At 43.2% G+C, this 22,622-nt stretch overlaps 1 protein-coding gene across 2 annotated transcripts in view; it reads left to right on the top strand.

The window, feature by feature from the left end:
• Positions 1–22,622, top strand: part of psd3l (pleckstrin and Sec7 domain containing 3, like) — a 300,860-nt gene that overhangs the window by 108,241 nt on the left and 169,997 nt on the right. For both annotated transcript variants that reach the window (XM_041200467.1, XM_041200457.1), the window contains one exon: positions 10,891–11,355. In XM_041200467.1, coding sequence (XP_041056401.1) covers positions 10,891–11,355 — 465 coding nt within the window. The remainder of the gene's footprint in view (positions 1–10,890; positions 11,356–22,622) is intronic.

Raw genomic sequence — 22,622 nt, 5'->3', positions numbered from 1 at the left:
TCCTGCTTACTGTGCACCTCCTCCCCTTGATATATGTTCAACTTATCTTTTATATAAGGAGTACAAAATAAGTATAAGCAGTTGGTGCTGCGCGCAGTCAGGGATTACAGGGCAGGATTTTCAGGTCGTCGAATGGGTGGGCCTGGGAGTGGCCCGCAATCGGCCTCCCGACCCCAATTTCACGCTGGCCGGCCAATTAACGGCCAGCCAGCGTGAAGCATGCGCTGCTGGGGTTGGGGTCGGGGGGGAGGGGGCGAGTGCTGACGTCAGTGCGAGCGCGGGGGAGAGCGCACCACGAAAGCTCCCTGGAGCCAGAGAGCTGAAGAATTTTAAATCCAAAAATAAATAGTGTGAAATTCTGAAAAAAAAAAAAATTTCCACCCGTAAGGATCGCTCATCTAAACATAGGGATGATAAAAATTCTGCCCGGACATTTTCACTTTTTAAAATTAACATCGGAAACCTCATCCCGCCCATGGATGAGGTTCCCTCAAAAATGCAGAGGTGTCCTGGCTGGTTTGTCCACCCGCCAACCGTAACGTTGGATGGGCAGCGATAAGTCATCGTCAGTTGGCTTTTTAATGGGCTTAATGGGCCGCTTAATTGTTGGCGGGCGCGCTGCCAACTCGCGCAAGCGCCCGCCAACCGAAATATCACGTGAGTGCACGATGACATCGGGACGCTCGCCCGACATCACCGTGCCCTATTTTACACCCAATCGGGTGTAAAATGGGACAAAAAAATTCTGGCCAAAGTGTGTAATGTCAATTAAAAGTATTTCCTAATTAAAGCCTTTATTCATCTAGTAGTGATTGCTCCCTCTCTATTACTTTTAACTATGTGCAGATAGATTTACTACCGGGTCATTGGCTGATGTGTCTGCCAACATGCTGATTGGTCCAATTTTCAGTTTTGTTAGAAAGCAACCAATAAAAGCTACTATTTAAAAACTAAAACTCCAGCTCTTTAGGAAAGTAACCATCAAACAAAGCTTAACCTTTTTCGCAGCTTTACATAGTTAGATTGCCTTTTTTTTTGAAAAAAAAATCCTTCTTGGGATGAATGGTAAACAAGAATTTCAGGACTGTGGGGAGAGAACAGGGGAATGGGACGAATTGAATAACTCTTTAAGAGGTGGGCCGAATGGCCTGCTGCCCTGTATGTGATTCTATATGGGAAACACATGACAAGTCAGCATTGGTCTTCCCTAGTTGCCCCAAGGGCATTAAGAGGCGGCCACATAGTGAGAGACTGAAGAAACGAATAGGCCAGGCAAGAGTGGCAGGTTTCCTGAAGAAAATTAGGGCACTAGTTGGGCTTTTGCATCAACCCAGTAGCTGTCATCGTCATTTTAGCTGGCGCCAGCCTGGAAGTTATCAGATTTAACAACTTGTCAAGGTGGGATTTAAGCTCATGTTGCCAGTCCAGTATCAAAACTTCCAGGCTGCCCATATCCATCAAGCCTCTACCATGAAAGATAACATACCTAGCATAACAGACATGAAAAGGCCCTAGATTCCAAGAATAGTCAAAAGAATTTACCCGTCCCCCCACCCCGCCAAGATTCCCAGGAACTGCCTGCCCATTTTTCACCTGGACAATGGACCAAAGGCTCCTCATGGAAAGTGGAATAATTCTACATAGAATGGACAAAAATGTAAGATAAAAATTAACAGAAGTAGGAAAAGTGAAGTCAAACAAAACCAAGGGAGTGTAAAAAACCCCCGAAATACCAATAGGGGAGAAGGAAACAGGGGGAAGCATAACAGGAACAGGCAAAAGCAACGAGTAAAAGATACCTGAATTGTTTTACTTTTTTCCACTGTGAGGAATCTCCTAGGAGATCCAACTGCTAAGTAAGTGAAGCTGCTTTCTGAGCTATCCTTTACACTGGTCTAAAACCATTTGGGACAATATTGATCAAAATACTTAAAAAAACGTATCAAGAGTGGAGGTGAATTTCCTTGTAGCTTTCCTATTCCCGCTTCGTGCCCCAGGCAAAATCCATTTGTGTGTGTAAGCGAGATTTCTGCTGAAGTTACGTGGGGCATATTTAAGATTCTGAGGGGATTTGACAGGGTGGATGCTGAGAGGACGTTTCACCTTGTGGGGGAGCCTAGAACTAGGGAACACAGTTTCAAACTAAGTGGTCTCCCATTCAAGATGGAGGTGAGGAGGAATTTCTTCTCTCAGTGGGTGTTTGAAATGCTCTTCCCCAGGGAGCAGTGGAAGCTGGGTCATTTAATATATTCAAGCCTGAGTTAGATAGATTTGATGTACAAGGGAGTCCAGAGTTATGGGGGACAGACAGGAAAGTGGAGTTAGGGCGACAATCAGATCAACCATGATATTATTGGATGACAGAGCAGATCTGGAGACCCAGTGGCTTTCTTGGGCTCCAATTTCTTGTGATCTTAAATATACTAAAAAGCAGTAGGCTTTACAGACCTAGTTCCTTATTCATAAAATGGGATTTAAAGCAGACAGGTAAATGTACAGAACTAAAAAATCAGCTGGTCTTTATTGAGTTAGATTTCATTAAACTGGTTGGATCCCTCTGTCTTGCCTCATCTGAGGCCATTCCAGTTTTCTCCCATAGACAGCAACCATCCTGACCCCGTTGTACAACTGGTAGAGCAGAGTCCCCAGCAGCCAGGCTACCTGTAGTCATGGATACCAGCCTATTCGGCAAAGTCCACCCCCACGAACTAGAAGGATTTATCCATCAAAAGGAAGCCCTAACACTGGCCCAGTGAGGTAACCAAATCCCCCATGAATCCAGGTATCTAATTTCTGTAGCAAGCTCTGGGGCCATCGATCATACTCCTTTGGACTTGAAGTTCCTGTTCAAGCTCAGGCTCAACTGGAATAGATTATCATTCGAAGAACTGAAATTGGGAAAGAAGTAGGCTGCCCTGGGATTAGCACCAGACATGGAGGGGACCATTGCTCAGGGTCAGGAGACCTGGCTCTTCATGCCCAACAGAGGCCTGAGCAAAGGTCATGGCTGCTGAGACCTGAGTACCACTTATGGCCCCAGAACTTGCTATAGGAAGAAGATATCTGGATTCAAGAGGGATTTGGTTACCTCACTGGACCAATGTTAGGGCTTCCTTTTGATGGATAAATCTTTCCTGTTCTGGGTTTGGGGGGGGGGGTGCGGGGTGGACATTGCTGACTAGGCTGGTATCCATGACTACAGGTAGCTTGGGTGCTAAGGACTATATACTTCCAGCAGTACAGCAGAACTCAAGGATATTGCCTTTTTTTAGTTCACTGCTGTTGTGAGACCTCCATATTTCCAGCATTCCTCCCTCTTCATTCTTTTCTTGAACAAGTCAATATTGGTGATCCCATTTCTTGGAAGATTAGGCAGATCCATTATTAGTGCTTTATTCATGATCCACATCCTGGCTGACTTGGTCCGCTGTTTGGAACAGTAATTAGGGACAACCAGTCCCAGTACTTTTCTGAAGGGAGAAGGGATTGAGGTGAGGAACGTTCTGAGAAGATGATTAAGTGGGTTATGGTCCATTCAAAAGGGCTAGCTTGTTGAATCTTTTCCTGTTCCTAAAATTCAAACATTTATGAACTAGCCCACAGTGCAACACGAAATTGTTAGTGGGTGTAGTGAATCAGATGCTAGTTGGTGGGCGATGTGAATCGGGGGTCAGTTAGTGGGCAATGTTAATAAGGGGATAGTTAGTGGGTGTAATGAATTGAGCTAGTTACTGGGTAATGTGAATCAGGCTAGGCAGTGGGTGGTGTGAATCAGGTTCTAGCTAGTGGATGGTGTGGATCAAGTGCGAGTTAGTGGATGACATGATTTGGGCACGAGTTAATGGATGGTTTTCCCATTCAACATTAATTAGTTGATGGTGTGTCGCTTTAAGTGCTGGTTGGTGGATGGCATGTCTGTTTGGGTGCTAATTAGTGAATGTGGTGACAATTTAGTTTCTAGTTGGTGGATGACGTGGAAATTTGGTACAAGTTAGTGGATAATGTTGCGATTTAAGTGGAATGGATGCTGTGTAAATCAGATGTTAGTTTGTGGATGATATGGTGGTTCAAGTGGAGATTGGTGGATGATCTTTCTGTCAGGTTGCTAGGTAGTGCATGACAGTGCAGTTCAAGCACTAGTTACTGGATGAAGTGTCAGCTCTGGTTCTAGTTATATGATGATGTAGTGATTTGAGAGCTGGTTGGTGGAGGTGCCGTGGAGATTTGAGCCGTGGTCCTGAAGTTCAGGAAAGTTATTTAAATTCGTCACAATTATATGTTCTTTGAATTGTAAAAAAATTCTGTCCCTTTAGACCATTTTCCATTTCATTTTCCCCCTCTTCGCGGCTGCTCTCCCAGGTTCCCTGGGCTGAGTAGAGGCCTCTACTCTGGGGCCTCTGCCATGGTATCCTGGAGAAAACTGCTGCCAGATGTGTAGCAACAGCAATGGGCGATTCCAGTCTTCCCTCCATACCTATGTGTATGTGGAGGGAAGGGAGGGAAGCCCCACGTTTGGATCCCTGGTTGCGTCCTGTCTTGCTTCACCTCACTAGGCTAGCAGGGCAGGTGCTACAGTCGACCCAAGTGTTCCAGAGATAATGGGGGTGGGGTGGTGGTGGAAAATCATCACCAAAACAGGTAGGGTTCCCATTCTCCACAGCTGCCCTATTGACTCTTGTGTGGAACATAACGTGTATTGGTTTTTGGACAATCAGACAATTCAACTTGACTGTGAGGCCCTCCGCGCTCAAAATGCTTAACTGTTCTTGTTATCCAGACTGACAGGTGAAGCAATGCGACTTGGACCATTGTTGCCATAGTAACCAATAATTGGTTTCTTCAGGAAAACTAAAGGCGTGAAGCTGACAGAAAGATCGTTCAGTGTTTAAAAATCTTAAGAATCAGGCGGGGCAGGAGCTCTAAAAATGTAAAAGCTGAGGCATGTATATGGGCCTGTCTTCACAACATATTTAGCATAAATAAACATTGTTGGTAATTTTAAATTTTAATTACTGCCCTTATAGGCAACAAATTCTGGCAGTTTCTTTTTATCTCCCAAAGCAATCTGGTATTTTATATTCCTCCCCCTCCCACCTCCCACCTCCCCCTTACCAGTGGTTGAGTCCAATGCCAATCACACCAGCTTTGTGAAAATGCCCAGGCAAGGTATCTTCACTTGAGCTTTGCAATTGTGAAGAGGCTAAGTACTGAACATAATTCTAACAGGCTGCTGTAAAAGGAGATAATTTCTGCTGTTTCTCAATATATGCCTTTATTTAGCCCTGGATTATATATTAGCATTGCTGGCCTGACAGATTTTGCTTAGCACTCACCCTTATCATAACGATTGCATAAAGATTTTGGTGAAGAGTCGTACGGACTCGAAACGTTAACTGTGCTCCTCTCCGCAGGTGCTGTCAGACCTGCTGAGTCTTTCCAGGTGTTTTTGTTTTTGTTTTGGATTTCCAGCATCCGCAGTTTTTTGCTTTTATCATAAAGATTGCCAGTGGTGACATTGGATTTGTGGTGGGACACTAGCAACCTGCGTTGAATTCATATTCTGATTGATATATGTGTATTTGTCTATAACTTCATGATGCTACATTACTACAAATGGATCTATTCCTGTGTTGCATCTAACCAGACAGGTTTTATATCAAGGAAATTCAAGTGGAGACAAATGGAGCGAACGTTAGAGAGTTGATAGCTTAAAAAACTGCTCACAGTTTCTGTTTTTATTATTAAAGTGTGCTAGAACAGTGTGCAAAAAAAAACCACATATCCATTGAACTATAAGTCTTGAAGATTGGTCCCAATTACTTAAGCCTGAGGTCCTCACCAAACATTAATTGGTTTTAGGAAATTGTCCAATTTAGTTGATTCAAACCCCACAGCCAGGGCTCCAGAACAGGGAAACATTTCTGTTTGCATAATTAATGAAATTTAAATATTGCTGAAAAAATAGACATTTTTTGTCGAAGCTTTTCGTCTTGCAACTCATCAGGACAATTCGTAAGAAAGTATCAATGTCAGGGGAAAGAGCATATTTATACTGCATGAGATGGGAGTATTGATTGGTTTCCATGGAGGCGGGGCCTGGAGAATACACCTGTTGATTTTAACTGACAGTTAACCGTCAAGCATTATCTGTTCTCATACGGTATATATGTTAGTAGAGTCATAGAGACCTACAGCAAAGAAAAAGGCCCTTCGGCCCATCAAGTCTGTGCCAGTCAAACAAGTGCCTAACCATTCTAATCCCATTTTCCAGCACTAGGCCCACAGCCTTATATGCCATGGCATCACAAGTGCACATCCAAGTACTTCTTAAATGTAATGAGGGTTTCTGCCTCTACCACCCTTTCAGTCAGTGAGTTCCAGATTCCCAGCACCCTCTGGATGAAAATATTCTTCCTCACATCCCCTCTAAACCTCCTACCCCTTACCTTAAATCTATGTCTCCCCCCCCCACCCCCTAGTTATTGATCCCAAGGGGAAAGTTCCTTCCTGTCTAACCCTATCTATGCCCCTCAATTTTATACACCTTAATCATGTCCCCCCTCAGTCTTGTCTGCTCCAAGGAAAATAACCCCAGTCTATCCAATCTCTCCTCATTACTAAAACTCTCCAGCCCAGGCAACATTCTAATAAATCTCCTCTGCACTCTCTCTCTAATGCAATCACATCCTTCCTATAATGCGAATTCCAGAACTGCATGCAATACTCCAGCTGTGGCCTAACCAGCATTTTATACAGTTCCAGCATAACCTCACTGCTCTTATATTCTATGCCTCGGCTAATAAAGGCAAGTATCCTATATGCCTTCTTAACCACCTTATCTACCTGTCCCGCTAACTTAAGGGACCAGTGGACATGCACACCAATCCGATCCTTGGTATTTCCCAGGGTCCTACCATTCATCGTGTATTCCCGTGCCTTGTTTGTCCTGCCCAAGTGCATCACCTCACACTTATCCAGATTCAATTCCATTTGCCACTGATCAGCCCATCTGACCAGCCCGTCTATATCCTCCTGTAACCTAAGGCTATCCTTCTCACTATTTACCACCCCACCAATTTTCATGTCATCTGCAAACTTTACTGATCAACCCTCCTACATTCAAGTCTAAATCATTTATATATCCCACATACAGCAAGGGACCCAACACCGATCCCTGTGGAACCCCACTGGACACAGGCATCCAGTCACAACAACACCCTCGACCATCACCCTCTGCTTCCTGCCACTCAGCCAATTCTGGATCCAATTTGCCAAATTGCCTTGGATCCCATTGGCTCTTACCTTCGTTATCAGTCTCCCGTGCGGGACCTTGTCAAAAGCCTTGCTGAAGTCCAAGCTGACTACGACAAATGCATTGTTCTCATCTACACACCTGGTCACCTCTTCGAAAAATTCAATCAAATTGGTCAGACATGACCTCCCCTTAACAAAACCATGCTGACTGTCCTTGATTAATCCCTGCCTCTCCAAGTGTAGATTAATTCTGTCCCTCAGGATTGCTTCTAATAGTTTCCCCACCACTGAGGTTAAACTGACTGGTTTGTAGTTCCCTGGTTTATCCCTTCCTCTCTTCTTGAATAACGGTACCATATTGACTGTCCTCCAGTCCTCTGGCACCTCTCCTGTGGCCAGAGAGGTATTGAAAATTATTGCCAGCACCCCTGCTATCTCCTCCCTTGCATCACTCAACAGCCTGGGATACTTTTCATCCGGGCCTGGAGATTTATCTACTTTTAAGCCTGCCAGATCACTTAGAACCTCCTCCCTTTCTATTCTAATTTCTTTAATTACATCACAATCATTCTGCCTGATTTCCATACCCATGTCGTCCTTCTCACTTGTGAACACTGACACAAAGTATTCATGTAGAACCCTACCTACGTCTTCCGGCTCCACACAAATTACCACTATGGTCCTTAATGGGCCCTACTCTTTCTTGTAAAATAACTTTGGATTTTCCTTTATTTTACCTGCCAATTTTTTTCATGCCCCCTTTTTGCTTTCCTAATTTCCTTTTTAAGATCCCCCCCTACACATTCTATACTCCTCTTGGGCTTCTGCTGTTTTGAGCCCTCAGTGTCTGCCATAAATCTCCCTTTTTCTCTTTATCCAATCCTGTATATCCCTCGGCACTCAGGGTTCCCTGGATTTGTTGGTCCCACCCTTTATCTTTACTGGAATATGTTGGCCCTGTACTCTCCCTATTTCCTTCTTGAATGAGCCCCACTGCTCCGACACAGATTTATCTAAAAGTAGTTGCTCCCAGTCTACTCTGGCCAAATCATATCTGATCTTATTAAAATCAGCCTTCCCCCAATTTAGAACTCTGATTTATGGCCCATTTTTGTCCTTTTCCATAACAACCTTGAATCTAACTGAGTTATGATCACTATCTGCAAAATGCTCCCCTGCTGATACCTCTATCACTTGCCCGGCTTCGTTCCATAAAATTAAGTCCAGGACCACCCCCATCTCTTGTAGAACCTTTTACGTACTGGCTTAAAAAGCTCTCCTGAATGCATTTTAAGAATTCCGCTCCCTCTAAACCTATCACACTATGACTAACCCAGTTAATGTTGAGGGAGTTGAAATCCCCCATTATAACTACCCTATTATTTTTACACTTCTCTGAAATTTGCCTACATATCTGCTCTTCTATTTCTCTCTGTTTGGGGGCCTATAGTACACTCCGAGCAATGTGATTGCTCCTTTTTTGTTTTTCAGTTCTACCCAATGACTTCATTTGAGGAGCCTTCTAAGATGTCATCCCATGTTGTTTCCTCTGACATTGGTATTTTCTTAGAAATTGTCCTGAGTTGCAAGATGAAAAGCTTTGTCAAAAAATGTCTCTTTTTTTCAGCAATTCTCCAGTTCTGAACCACCAAACGACTGTTAATGAAAGTTATTTTGGTCCAAAAAAGATGAAAGCTTTCATGCTTTTTGTTGATCATCTGATGTGTGCCTAGTATCTCGGATTTCTTCACTCCCATTGCTTTCGGTGAACTGTTAAAATAAAAAAAAACATTTGCCAAGTTAGAAGGTAAGTCGCAAGTCAACTAAATTGGACAATTTCCTAAAACCAATTAGTATTTGGTGAGGACCTCGTGTGTAATTGGGGCCAATCTTCAAGACTGAGAAGTTTAATGGATATGTGTTTTTTGCACACTCTTCTAGCACACCTTAGTTTAATAATAAAATCAGAAAATGTGAACAGCTATCAATCCTCTAACTTTCGCTCCATTTGAATCTCCTTGATATAAAACCTGCCTGGTTAGAAGCAACACAGGAACAGATACAATTGGAATAGTGTGGCACCATGAAATGAGTTGCAAGTCTGGCACATCGATAAATTCCTGACGTGGTTTGTGCCGTTGTTATGCCATTGCTACCTGTACTGCACCTGGGCGAGTTTAAGGTCCAGAATCTAGTATATAAAATAACATGCATCAGATTCAAAACCTTGACAGCTGGGGAGGAACTGTTTACTGAGGCTCCTTAGCAAAGGGATGTCCTCATGAGGATAATGTGCTACCTTTTTTTCCAATTTGTTGCCTCTCCCAGGAAATTACATGGCTGTGGGGTGGTGGTGGTGTTATTTAGTCATAATGCTAGTCACCGTGAGTGTGGGGCAAACTGCTGGACCTGCTGGTCTTTCCCTGCTCTTGAATTTTGTATGTTTGTAACCTGATAGATAGATAGGCAATTGGTTTGTTGAAAAATCATCACGGCAGCAAGTGTCGAATTGTGATGACGATACAAGCAAAACAGAATCATAATTCATAATATAGTTATAGACAGTCATTAAAAATAAAGTATAAAATAATAAAAAGGATTGCACAACCATGAACATTTCAGTTTACGAATAGTTACAAAATGTTGCAAAATGCAGGTCTCCTTAATTTACAGAATAAAAATGAAAGGTCTACTGCACTCTGTATTTTGTAATAAAGCCCATCGATCATATGTTGTCAGGTTGAGTTTGTTAAATTCTCAATAGTTTACACACTATTTTTAAGTTTTATGTAGTAGGGATTGGGCTGTCTCATACTCTATGATGGAATAGTAATTTCCTGTAGTTTTGGAGACCAATGTTCTTTGTGATGTAGGTGAAATCAATCAGTGACATTGGGTGGGACAAGGTGGGGTGGGGAAGTGGGAATGCGGAAAACAAAGGTTGTTGATAGAAGACTCTCTCCCATTGATTGAGTGAGCACCTTACCTGGTCTGCACATGAGCTTTGTGGGTGAGGAACATCCCTGATTCTATCAGCACTGATAATCTACATTTAGCCTACACTGATAGTCTACAGCATTACATTTGCTCTCAATCCGCCTCTGGACTCAAGAGGTGATGAATCGCCAATTGTCACTGCTCTGATGACAAGTAAGTGAACACTGCTGCAAAAAATATATCTTTGTGGATGTTGTATGAGATAAGAGCGGATTTGGCTGTGAATGACCACCCCTCCCATGCTCATGCATAAATAATGATCTCTTGTGCAATGAACTGAAGTATTCTCGGCACATGGACAATATCCTAGCGACAGTTGATGTCTTCAGGTTAGTAAGGGTAGGAAATAGACCTCTGGATTACTAGCCCAGTGACATTACTACTAGACCACCATCTCCTCTTAATGATTTGAAGAGCATTACAGAAACCTCATTATAATGGTTTTCATTGTTGACAGTATGAAAGAAGGATTTATAGTTTAAATATTCATTGAATAAAATAGAATAGTGACGTTCCAAAAGTAATGGGTACTGCTGGGAGAAGTTAACAGATGATAATTTCTGCAGCTACTATAGAGGAATAAAATGTGCTGGATTTCCTGTGTTTTCCTAATTGCACTTCTGATTGTTGCCTCCTCAGTTTGCTGATGTTGACCGTAACGGACAAGCCAGAATTTGAGGGTGCATGGACTTTACCCAGTGAGGTGACCGATATTTTCAGCTCACAGTTTGAACATATTATGGAGTGCCAGCGACTGAAAGGCACCTCGTACAACAGCCTGGACTCCCTGGACATGATCTCTTCCACGGACGAGAGCGAATGTGGCTTCAGCTTTGAGATGCCTCTGACCCCCATGATTCAGCAGCGAATCAAAGAAAGCAGCCAGTTCCTGGAGCTTGGGATCGTGGAGATTTCCTCCGGCAGCAGGGCATTGCAGCGCCATACAGACACAAATGAGTCTTCAAGTAGCAGGCCAGAGGGACCTGTGAGCAGCAGTGCATCGGACAATTTATCCCATAAACCTTCTCTGTATGCTGTTGTAAATGGAGCACCTCAACTCTCGGAGCTGTTTCAGGAGGGGGGGACAGAGCCCTCTATCTCAAGGTAAGAATGCTTTCTCCATTCGCACCTCCCCCACGCCCCCTCCCCACTATTAAACTGACACGGAAATACTCAACATACTAAATATCACAGATCTTTATGTATCTTGTATTCAAAAAATAGTTAACCCAGGTGTAAAAACCAATGTCAAAATTAGGCCACCAATGAATGGTTTTAAAGGAGCGCTGTCTTTTATCAGTTTGAGGCTGCTTGTGCCTTGTTAGTTGTCAATACACCAGAAGGCTATTACTTCTGCTGCTGTTCATCCAATGTAAATATGTAGACACAGATATCCCAAGTTTGCACATCTTAACCAGGCTGATGTGCTGTTTGCGCTCTGGACTATCAAATTGTGTAATACACACTATTATACAGATATTAGTTGGACCTGTGTCCCTTTAAGGCACCGAGATTTTTCTGTGAAATGGTTCATAAATGAAGCAATTTGATTCGAAGTTTAATTACTAATCAAGCAGGAGTTCAAATTGTTGACTTTGTCTTGTTTTTTAATTGTATTTGATCATGTAAATTAAGAGGCTGACATTTTGCTTCCATTATGATCATGAATCATGCCTTTGAACATTCCACATACTGCTTCCTGTTTTTCAGTACTTTCTCTTTTTAATTGTGACATAAAAGTGTGATATCTGAAGTGTGTGAGTTGGTAGCTGAGCACTACAAGTGCCATTATTAATTATCACTTGCAGGTCTCCCACAGTGTTGCTCATAAGTTGGTTGCTGCACTTTTTTATCGAACTATCGTCCCATGTAATGGCAGAATGTTTTACTCTTCTGGTAGGATGGAATTGGAGGTCTTGTAGCGCAGTGGGTAGAGTCCCTCTTTCTAAGCTGGAAGCTCCGGGCTCAAATCCCACTCCAGGACCTGCTGGCCAAGGAAGACGCATTCATAGCGCGTTGAGTATCAATCTGCAAATTGTTACAACAAACGCCAATGGGAGCTGGTAAAAGCGGAGAGATTCCTGGTTAGCCACGTGATGGTAAGAAATTGGAGCCTCTGCCATCACTATCCATAGCTCCAGGCTACAACACGCAGGTGAAAAGTGTATGTTGCCACAGCTACTTGGACTCCTTGGGGGGCCGGTTGGTTCAGTTGGGGCTGGTGTGGATCAGATTGGTGCCAACAGCTTGGGGTTCATTCCCCGTACTAGCTGGGGTGGAATTAGGACCTGCCACCTTGCCCTATCCATGGCGGAGAGAGGTTGTGGCACTGTGAGTCGAAACTACCTTCGGGTAGAGAACTTGAGAAGAAGGAGGAATGGAATTATCTCCCTTTTAAGGGCCAGAGAATTAATTGTTAAGCAAAGCATGTCCACCATCATTCAGTGTTCAATCACTGTTGGGTTGGCAAAATTGGTTTGAAAATTGGAATGTGGTTGTCAGTTGCAGCTTCCAGCTAAGAATGTAGGACATTTTAAGATTGTTTTGCATGTGTAAAAGATTGTGACATTTTGACAATTTAATATATTACCACTGGATCTTCAGTGGCAATGCTGATTATAATTCAGAGGTTATTTATTGCTGGGGTGATGATGAAGTGACTTTTTTTTATTGTTTCCAGTAAAATAAATAATTCATATATTTTTATTGGATAAATTGATAAATGAATCTTTCTGCGCATAATTGTTGTCTTTGAATTAGCTGTACACAAAATAAACCCCAGGAGGATCTATCCACACCCTCTGTCTCAGTCTGTCCCTTTTAACCAGCGACCCTTCCTATCTCTGTTATAAAGAACACTGGGCATGAGGCACCTCCACTGCCGCCACCCCCAGCAAAAATCTGTGCCCTTGTTTCATTGCACCAAGAGCTTTGCTGAATGTCGACTGGGTGAAACAGTTGTTTTTGCAGCAGGTTTGTATGATTATTTACCTTATGCAGACTTGGCATATTGTTCCAGCCATCTTTTGATGATCACCAGATAGTTCAGTTAGTGGGAATGTTTCAGTGGCATGGGGCATGGTTTGCATTTGTCCGCAAGGACGTTTGTTGCCTTCACAAAGACCCTATGTAGATGAATATTGGAGGTGCCCTTTCTCTCTCCCATTTAAAGCGGTTGAAAAGTGTCCGGTTGAATCCTGGCTGACAGCATGTCAGAGTGGAGATGACCCGGTGATTTAGAGATGCATCCCTCTCCACTCCAGCAACTTGGTATGGTCAAGTCAAAGAATGAGGGTGGATTGACCATGCTGGGTGACTTGAGTGGAGCTGTTGGTGGACAGAACAAATCAGAAAGAATTGGCAAAGTGGTTTTGTCAGCAGCTTTTCTACTGAACGATGGAGATGCGCATGAGTTACGCTGAAGAGAACTGGCAACCACAAGATGGAAGTGCACTTGGGCATGCACTTGCATATCCAGCAATGTGGCATGTGGTGAGTAAGCCCAAATGGAATGCAATATTTTGCAACTGAGGCAGCAAATTGTGCAAGCAGATGGGGGTAAAGTGGAGGCTTTTGCCCCCACAGGCAGAGCTGACAAGTTTGGTGGTGATGTGATTTTGTGTTGTGACTTCCTCAGCAGTTTTCAGACGATGTGTTTTGTAGGTTATTGAGGAGCAGAGGCTGGTGGTCCATGTAAGCAGAGTGAGCATCTTGTTTAGGCATCTGCCAGCCGTGGCTGAGTGGGTATTGCTCCTGCCTCTGAGTCAGAAGGCTCCAGGACTTGAACTTAAAAGTCAAGCCTGACACTCCAGCGCAGTACTGAGTGTCATGACAGCAGATCACAGCCTGAATTACTTACAGACATATTGACCCTTTTGAGGAAGACATGATTTTTTTAAAAGGACATGCAAGCAAAAGCTGGCTGAGACTGTAGAGTAACCACTTCCTGGAAAATTCCTATATGGATTATGCTTAACCCTGGAGAGGCCCTCAGATGCCCCGGAGAAGACCTGAAATGTCAAACCTAAAATGGTGTCAAGGCCCATTTCAGACAGAGACACTTGAAAGGGAGAGATGTGATGCAAAAGACTGAACTTCAATCTCCTGTGGTTGCGGAGACAATGGAGACCGATTACCACATCTCAGCAGAAACCATCTCTTGTTGAGTTATGTCTCAGAATATAGACGTGATCTGAATTGAAAGAAAGCAGATTCTGGGGGAAAGACATATTTGTTTTTCCCTTCCAGGAATACACAAGAAAAGCGGTTAAAAACCCAGCTGAAAACCTGATCGTTGTGTTCTATTTCTAGGGTGTAAGTGTGTGCTGAAGACAGAGTCTTCTGTCACTGCAGAAGAACAGTAGCTAGGCATCCCTGCAGCTTGTAGGTAAAAGTCTTTTCTCTCTCTCTCTCTCTCTCTCTCTCTCTCTCTGGCTGGAGGCAAGTCAACAAAGCCACAGTCAAAAAGGAAACAGGACAACTCCTTCAGCTAACCTGCAGAGCTAAGTGTCTCCAAACCAACTGCTTAACTGCCAAATACAACTCTACCAGAATCACCCAACTTAACGGCTGCAATGTTTCCCCATCTACTCCTCATGGACAAGCCAAAGACTGATTCGTATATCTTTATAACTTTTATTTTTGGACTCAACTTCTCATTTCTGATCTGTATGTATGTATGTTGCGTTTTTATTATTTTTCTCAAGTTTTTAGTAACTAATTAACTTACTCTTTCTTTAACTCAAGAAAGCCTGGTTAAATTGGCGCCTTCTAGAACATAAATACATTTGGACTGGGAAAAGGTATCCATGAGGGAAGGGATCCTTTTTAAATTAACCTTGTTGCGACCAACCAAGGGGGTTAAAATAAGAAGGGAAGCCCATCACTGCGCAGCTGGGAACAGAACAATTTGGGGTATCTCATCTGGGATCATTACAAATTGGGGTACTGCACCTGGGAACTGGTCATAATGAGGGAGTGCTGCCCTGTCATAGGCGCAGTCTTTCAAATGAGACTTTAAATCGAGGCCTCCATCTGCCCTCTGAAGTGGATGTAAAAGATCCCATGGCATTATTTGAAGAAGAACAGGGGCGTTATCCCCAATGTCCAGGCAAATAGCTATTCCTCATCACAAAAAACAAATAATTTGGTTATTAACATCTAGAAGGACAAGGGCAGCAGACACATGGGAACCTCACCTGTGAGTCAGCATGGTTGTGTGAAAGGAAAATCACGTCTATCCAATTTATGGAGTTTTTTGAAGGAATAACTTGTGCAGTGGATAAAGGGGAGCCTGTAGACATTCTGTACTTGGATTTCCAGAAGGCATTTGATAAGGTGCCACATCAAACTTTATTACGGAAAATAAAAGCGCATATTAGCTTGGATAGAGGATTGGCTGGCTGGCAGAAATCAGAGAGTATGCCTAACTGGGTCTTTTTCTGATTGCAGGATGTGATGTGGCATCCCACAGGGGTCTGTACTGGGGCCTCAACTTTTTATGATTTACATCAATGACTTAGATGAGGGGAGTGAAGACATGGTAGTCAAATTTGCAGATGACACAAAGATAGGTAGGAAAGTATGTTGTGAAGAGGACATGAGGAGGTTGTAAATTGATATAGATAGGTTGATTGAGCAGGCAAAGATCTGACAAATGGAGTTTAATATGGGAAAATGTGAAGTTGTTCACTTTGGCAGGAAGAACAAAAAAGTAGAGTTCTATTTAAATGGAGAACGCCTGCATAATTCTGAGGTGCAGAGGGACCTAGGTGTTCTAGTAGATGAGTCACAAAAAGTTAGTATGCAGCTACAGCAAGTAATTAAGAAGGCTAATGGAATGCTATCCTTTATTACGAGAAGGATTGAACATAAAAGTAAGGATATTATGCTTTAGTTATACAGGGCATTGGTGAGACTGCACCTCGAATGCTGTGTGCAGTTTTGGTCCCCTTATTTAAGGAAGAATGTAAATGCATTGGAGGTGGTTCAATGGAGGTTTACTAGATTGATACCTGGAATGAGTGAGTTGTCTTATGAGGAAAGGTTGGACAGACTGGGCGTGTTTCCCCTGGAGTTTAGAAGAGTGAGGGGTGATTTGACTGAAGTATACAAGATCCTGAAAGGTCTTGACAAGGTGGACATCGAAAGAATGGTTCCTCTTGTGGGTGAGTCCAGAACTAGGGGGCACAGTTTTAAAATTAGGAGTCGCCCTTTTAGGACAGATATGAGGAGAAAGTTTTTCTCTGAGGATGTGTGAATTTGGAACTTTGTTTCAGAAGGTGGTGAAGTTAGATGGATTCTTGTTAGACAAGGGAATCAAAGGTTATGGGGATTAGATGTGAATGTGGAAATCGAAACTCAAGAAGATCAGCCATGATCTTATTGAATGGTGGAGCAGGCTCAAGGGGCCGAATGGTCTATTGCTGTTCCTATTTCTTATGCCCTTATGTTCTCATCACTTGGAAGTTCTCCTCCAAGCCACTCACCATTCTGACTTGGAAATATATTGCCATTCCTCCACTGTCGTTGTATCAAAATCCTACACCACATGGACTGCAGTGGTTTAAGAAGGCAGATCGCTACCACCTCCTCAAGGGCAATTAGGGATGGGCAATAAATGCTGGCCTAGCCCACATCCCATGAATGAATTTTAAAAAATCATAGCTCTTTGTGGGAGTTTGCCGTGTGCAAATTATCTTCAGTGTTTTTCTACATTACAACAGTGACTACACTTCAAAAAGTACTTAATTGGCTGTAAAGCACTTTGAGACACCTAATGGTCTTGAAAGGTGTTATATAAATGCAATTCCTTCCTTCTTTCCAGAGAGGCAGTGATGAACATAGTCCTTTAGTTGAAGACACCATTTCAGGTAGCATTCGCCATAAAATTTATATCATCAGTGAATGGAAAAGACACTAGCTTGAGTAGCAAAGGTTCTGTCATCAGTATAAATGAACTTCTGTAATCTGGTCTCAGACAGGTCATTGTTGAACAGATTAAAAAGGAGTTAAGCTAGAAATGATCCTTGTGGAAAGATAATGATTTGGAGTCTCCATGGGCTACTGCAGTCAGGCCATGTGGACACTGGAACCATGGCACATTAACAATTATTCAACCAATCAGGTGGCCCAGTGTAGCAGGACACCTTTGCCAGTAGACCAGCACACCAGAGAGTGAGTGTGATAGGCTGCAACCAGTTCGAGAAAGGCAAGGCCAGTCTTCAGGTTGTTCTGAAACTCCTACTCAGTGAAGGTGTTTAGGGCAAGTGTTTCATCACAAGGTCTGAGACCACAGCAGAAACTAACATCAAGTCCCGGAGATAATGAAACGTGAAATTAAATTACATTACAAAGAGTGTGCAGTTTTACAATACCCAACTTTACAATGTGCTGTAGGTGTGTCTGTGGTTTTCATACTTACATTCAACAGTTTTTTTTAGGGGTGATGTGCGAAAATTTTACAACGCACAGAAATCTGCCAAGTTGTGGTTATCTGTGTTTCACTATTTTGCACATTAGGCACTGTGCCATAAAGCTTAAAATGTATATTTCTTTTTGTTTAACAAAAAACAAGTGTTTTTGCTTCTTCGTTTTTTTGCTGAGAATGTTTTTGTTCAAATCAGCATCAACTAGGAAGGAATATTGGCAGTGTTTACAATAAACTCGATGTGAGAGGATATTTTTTAACACCTTGTTGGCCAACGTTGCCACCAATGAGAGAAGCAGGGACTTAATAAGGCTTTGAATACCACATTGTGACCACCTCCAACAAGAGAGAATCTAACCATCTCATCTTGATGTTTACTGGCATTGCCATTGTTGAATGTTACCCTTGATATGGGGGTTACCGTTGATCAGACATGGAACTGGAAATATTGTGGTTACAAGAGCAGGTCAAAGACTGGGAATTCTGAGACGAGTAACCAATTACCTTCTGACTCCCCAAAGCCTGTCCACCATCTACATGGCACAAGTCAGAAGTGTGATGGAATACTCCCCACTTGCTTAACTGGAGCTCAAACAACGCTCGAGATGCTCAACACCACTCAGGACAAAGCAGCCCGCTTGATTGGCACGCTATCCACCACTTTCAACATTCACTGCCTTCACCACCAGCCCACATGTGTACCACCTCCAAAAGATGCACTGCAGCAACTTGCCAAAGCTCCTTCGACAGCACCTTCCAAACACACAACCTCTACCACCCAGGAGGACAAGGGCAGCGGATACATGGGAACACCACCACCTACAAATTCCCCTCCAAGCCACACATCACCCTGACTTGGAACTCTATCACCGTTGCTTAATTGCCATCGGATAAAAATCCTGGAACTCCCTAACTGCAGTGTGAGTGTACCTACACCACATAGACTGCAGTAGTTCAAGGCAGTAGCTCACCCCCACCATGTCAAGGGAAAATAAATGTCGGCATTGCCAGTGATGCACACAGCCCACGAATGAATAAATATATGTAAACTGCTGTATTTTAAGCAAAGCTGTGACAGGCAGCTAAGGGTGTTTAGATATTTTTCCAGAATACCAGGTTAAAAGTCAGCCTTTTGAATCTATAAAGCAGTTTCTCTTACTGCTCAAAGAACAAGAACCATTGAGTAAATCAATCATTTGAATCACTTGCTCCCAACCAATTAGAAGTGACCTTTTTGTTCTCACGGAGAAGCTATAAATTGCTGTGTTAAAAATAGGCAAGTCTATTAAATTCCATTTGAGTCGATTGTCAAATGCTGTGTCAAACTTCTGGAGAGACAGAGAATTTATTACTATTAAGATTAATGTCTCCTGTTTTTGTGTTTTAATTTGGCTTTTACTATACACCCCAACCTTGATGCTGACCCGAAATACATTCCCGATTACTCATCCAGAAGGACCCTCCAACTCCCCATATTATACTGTCTTCATGGTTTCTTAAACGCCAGAGTTTAAAGGGTTAAATTATGAGGACTCCTTGTGAAAACTTGGCTTGTATTCCCCTGAGTGTAAACATTTAAGGGTGATCTAACTGAGGCGTTTAAAATGATGAACAAATTTGATCGAGTAAATGCAGGGAGATTATTTCCTCTGTTGGGGGACTTCAGAACACAGGGACACAGGCCGGACTTCAACCGAGCGCCCTTTAAAAACAGCAGCCTGGAAGCGATTCTTGGATTCCTGGCCCCATTCTCAGGGGTTCTGATTCTCAGGAACACCTTTTAAGGGTGCGCGCTGGCCCTGGTTGCGAGCCCCAACCCTGCGCTCCCGACCTGGCCGGCACCATTGTGGGGGTAGGCAAGTCCTAGTCCTCCCCATTTTTTATGGAGTCAGGCCAGGTTTTCAAAGAGTCGTGGCTCATGGCACCTCAGGGGTGTCATGAACCATTGTCTGTATGAAGGGACCTTTTAAAAGATAAGCTCAAATGCCCGATGCCAAACTATGCCCCCCTAAACAACCCCTATGGACCCTCATTCCCCCTATGCCACCCTATGCCCCCAAACCATTCCTACTGCCCTTCATGCCCCCAGGACAAGCTGTGTACCACAGCCAACCTCTGTGGCCTGCTCTGCCCCCTAAACAATCCCTATGATCCCTCATGCCCCCCATGAATGAACCCTATGGTGATAGTAGGAGGGTGTGTGAAAATAAAAGCTTGAAAAAAGTAATTCATTGATAACTCTCCACTTTCTTAAAAGAAACTTATTTTTACTACAGCCCAATAAAAGTGTCAATCATCCAGACCCTTTAAAGTTTCAATAGCTGAAACTGCAAGCACTTGAACCTTCTTTTGCAAATGAAAATTGTGAATTTAATAGCAGAGATCAGAGCCAGAACTGTCAATCAATCAGTGCTTTCTCTGGGCTCAGCTGTTGCAAAAGGCTAATGGATTTCTGGGTTCTCAGCCAAGCCTCATTATTTATTCTTAGTTGAGAGCCCAAACATCCATTAGCACTAAAATCCCAGATAAAACGTTGTTTGATTGATACCCCTGGCCCCTCTGATCTATACTGTCAATTTCACAATGTGAAACTTTTATTGGGGTGTAGTAAAAAGGATTTTTTTAAAATGGTAAGTTATCAATGAATGATTTTTTAAAGCTCTTTTTTTACACATCCAAGTGTCACTATGGGGTTCGTTGGTTCCATACAGTAAATATTGGGTGAATGGGCATAGAAGTGCCATAGCTTGGCATGGGGCATGAGGGGCCATAGACAGTGGGTAGGGTGGCAAAGCTTGGCATGGTGGCATAAGGGACTATAGGGGTTGTTTGGGGGGCATATCTTGGCACGAGGGGCATGAAGGGCCATAGGGGTCATTTTGGGCGTATGAGGTGGCAGGGATGCGACATGGGGAGTGTGTAAGGGGTTGAGGGGTTGTGAGGAGAGAGGGGTTGTGAGGGGAGAGGGTTGGAGGGCTTTCTGTTTTTATTTAAACTGGGACAAAGTCCCACGGCATCGAAGTGGGCCTTCTGAACAGCCTGCTTCTGCACCCAACAGCCGCTATGGTTGCCTCCAAACTTTTTCCCAGGAATTTTCCTGACTCCCGCTACCCGCCTCGAGGATGAAAATCCAGACCAGAATTAGAGCTAGGTCTGTTCGTGAAACCAGGAAGCATTTTTTCCAAATAAGGGTATAGGAAATTTGGAACTTCCTCCCCAAAAAGATACTGGAAGCCTGGGGAGAAGGGGGAGCGGTGGGGAAATGGGGGAGATGAGGGTCAATTGAAAGTTTCAAGAGCATCAGTCTTAGATTTTTGTTTGGTAATACGGCATTATTACTACAATTATACAGGGCCTTGGTGAGACCACATCCGGAGTACCGTGCATGGTTTTGGTCTCTTTACCTATAAGGAAGGATATACTTCTCCTAGAGAGAGTGCAACAAAGATTCATTAGACTGCTTCCTGAGGTTTGGATTGAGAAGAGATTGAGTAAACCAAGCCTATATTCCCTGGAGTTTAGAAGGTGACAGGTGATTTCATTGAAACAAACAAACAAGTAGCTTGATGGAGTAATTGCTGGGAAGATGTTTCCTTTGGCTGGCAAGTTCAGAACATGGGGCCACAATCTCAGGATAAGGGGTCAACAATTCCTGCCATGAGAAGGAATTTCTTCATACAAAGGGTTGTGTGTCTGAAGTGCTTTACCTCAGACACCTCAGTATATTGAGTATATTCAAGTCGAAGATTAATAGATTTTTGGATTCCAAGAGAAGGGATATATAGTGGGGGAAGGTGGAATGGAGAGATAGGATCAAGCATGATCTTATTGAATGGCAGAGTAATCTTGAAGGGCCAAATGACCTCATCCAGCTCCTATTTCTTTTGTTCTCATGGTCTTATGTAATCGTATCAAGGGATATAGAGTAAAGGCTGGTAGATAGTGTTGAGGTACAGACCAGCCATGATCTAGATGAATGGTGGATGAGGCTCATTCAATTTTAATGGTCTATTCCTGTTCCTACGACAAGATATTTGGAGAAAGGACTTGTGTGTTTGGGCAGAAATGGAGAGTTGTGTGTGCCAATGCCCTTTGCACTCAAGAGGCAAAACCATGATCTATTCTTCAGAGATAAAAACAAAAAAACTGCGGATGCTGGAAATCCAAAACAAAAATAGAATTACCTGGAAAAACTCAGCAGGTCTGGCAGCATCGGCGGAGAAGAAAAGAGTTGACGTTTCGAGTCCTCATGACCCTTCGAAGTTCTGTCGAAGGGTCATGAGGACTCGAAACGTCAACTCTTTTCTTCTCTGCCGATGCTGCCAGACCTGCTGAGTTTTTCCAGGTAATTCTATTTTTGTTTTTTATCTATTCTTCAGCTTTGCTGTTCTGCCCTTCGCCTGCTGGAAGCTTCACAGAAATAACTTGGGTTCTTTGAAGTTTGCCTCTGTACTTGGGGAATGCTACGGATTTTAACTAGTTGATTTTTGGGAAAGATTTCTTTGCTGGAATCTACTATTACAACTTACTTTTCTAACGTGCCTTTAATGTAGCAAAATGTCCCAAAGCACTTCAAGGGAGCATGATCAAACATAGTTTGATACTGAGCCAACCGCATTGGAGTTATTGGGACAAATGACCAAAAGTTTGGTCAAAGAGGTCGATGTCATCTCTTGAGTTCAGATAACCATTTGGGGTGTCTTAATTGATTTCCATCGCTCAGTCTAACTTATGCACGGATTAAGTTCAATTAAAATCGCCTTCAGGTCACTGGTCCCCTGCCAGGGTTTCAGTTTTCACAGGGGCTAAGCAGGGGAGTTCATAGCTGTTCCCCAGCAGGCTGACTGTGAGACCACAGACAGTGACAGATACCTCAACCATTCCAAATTCCACATTCTAACCGCTCTCTGGGTAAAGAAGTTGCTCTCGCATTCCTGCAGCT

Source organism: Carcharodon carcharias, chromosome 1 (assembly GCF_017639515.1).
Source record: "Carcharodon carcharias isolate sCarCar2 chromosome 1, sCarCar2.pri, whole genome shotgun sequence".
Classification (NCBI taxonomy): domain Eukaryota; kingdom Metazoa; phylum Chordata; class Chondrichthyes; order Lamniformes; family Lamnidae; genus Carcharodon; species Carcharodon carcharias.
Note: the sequence above shows the minus strand (reverse complement) of the source record. Positions and strands in the feature narration are given on the sequence as shown.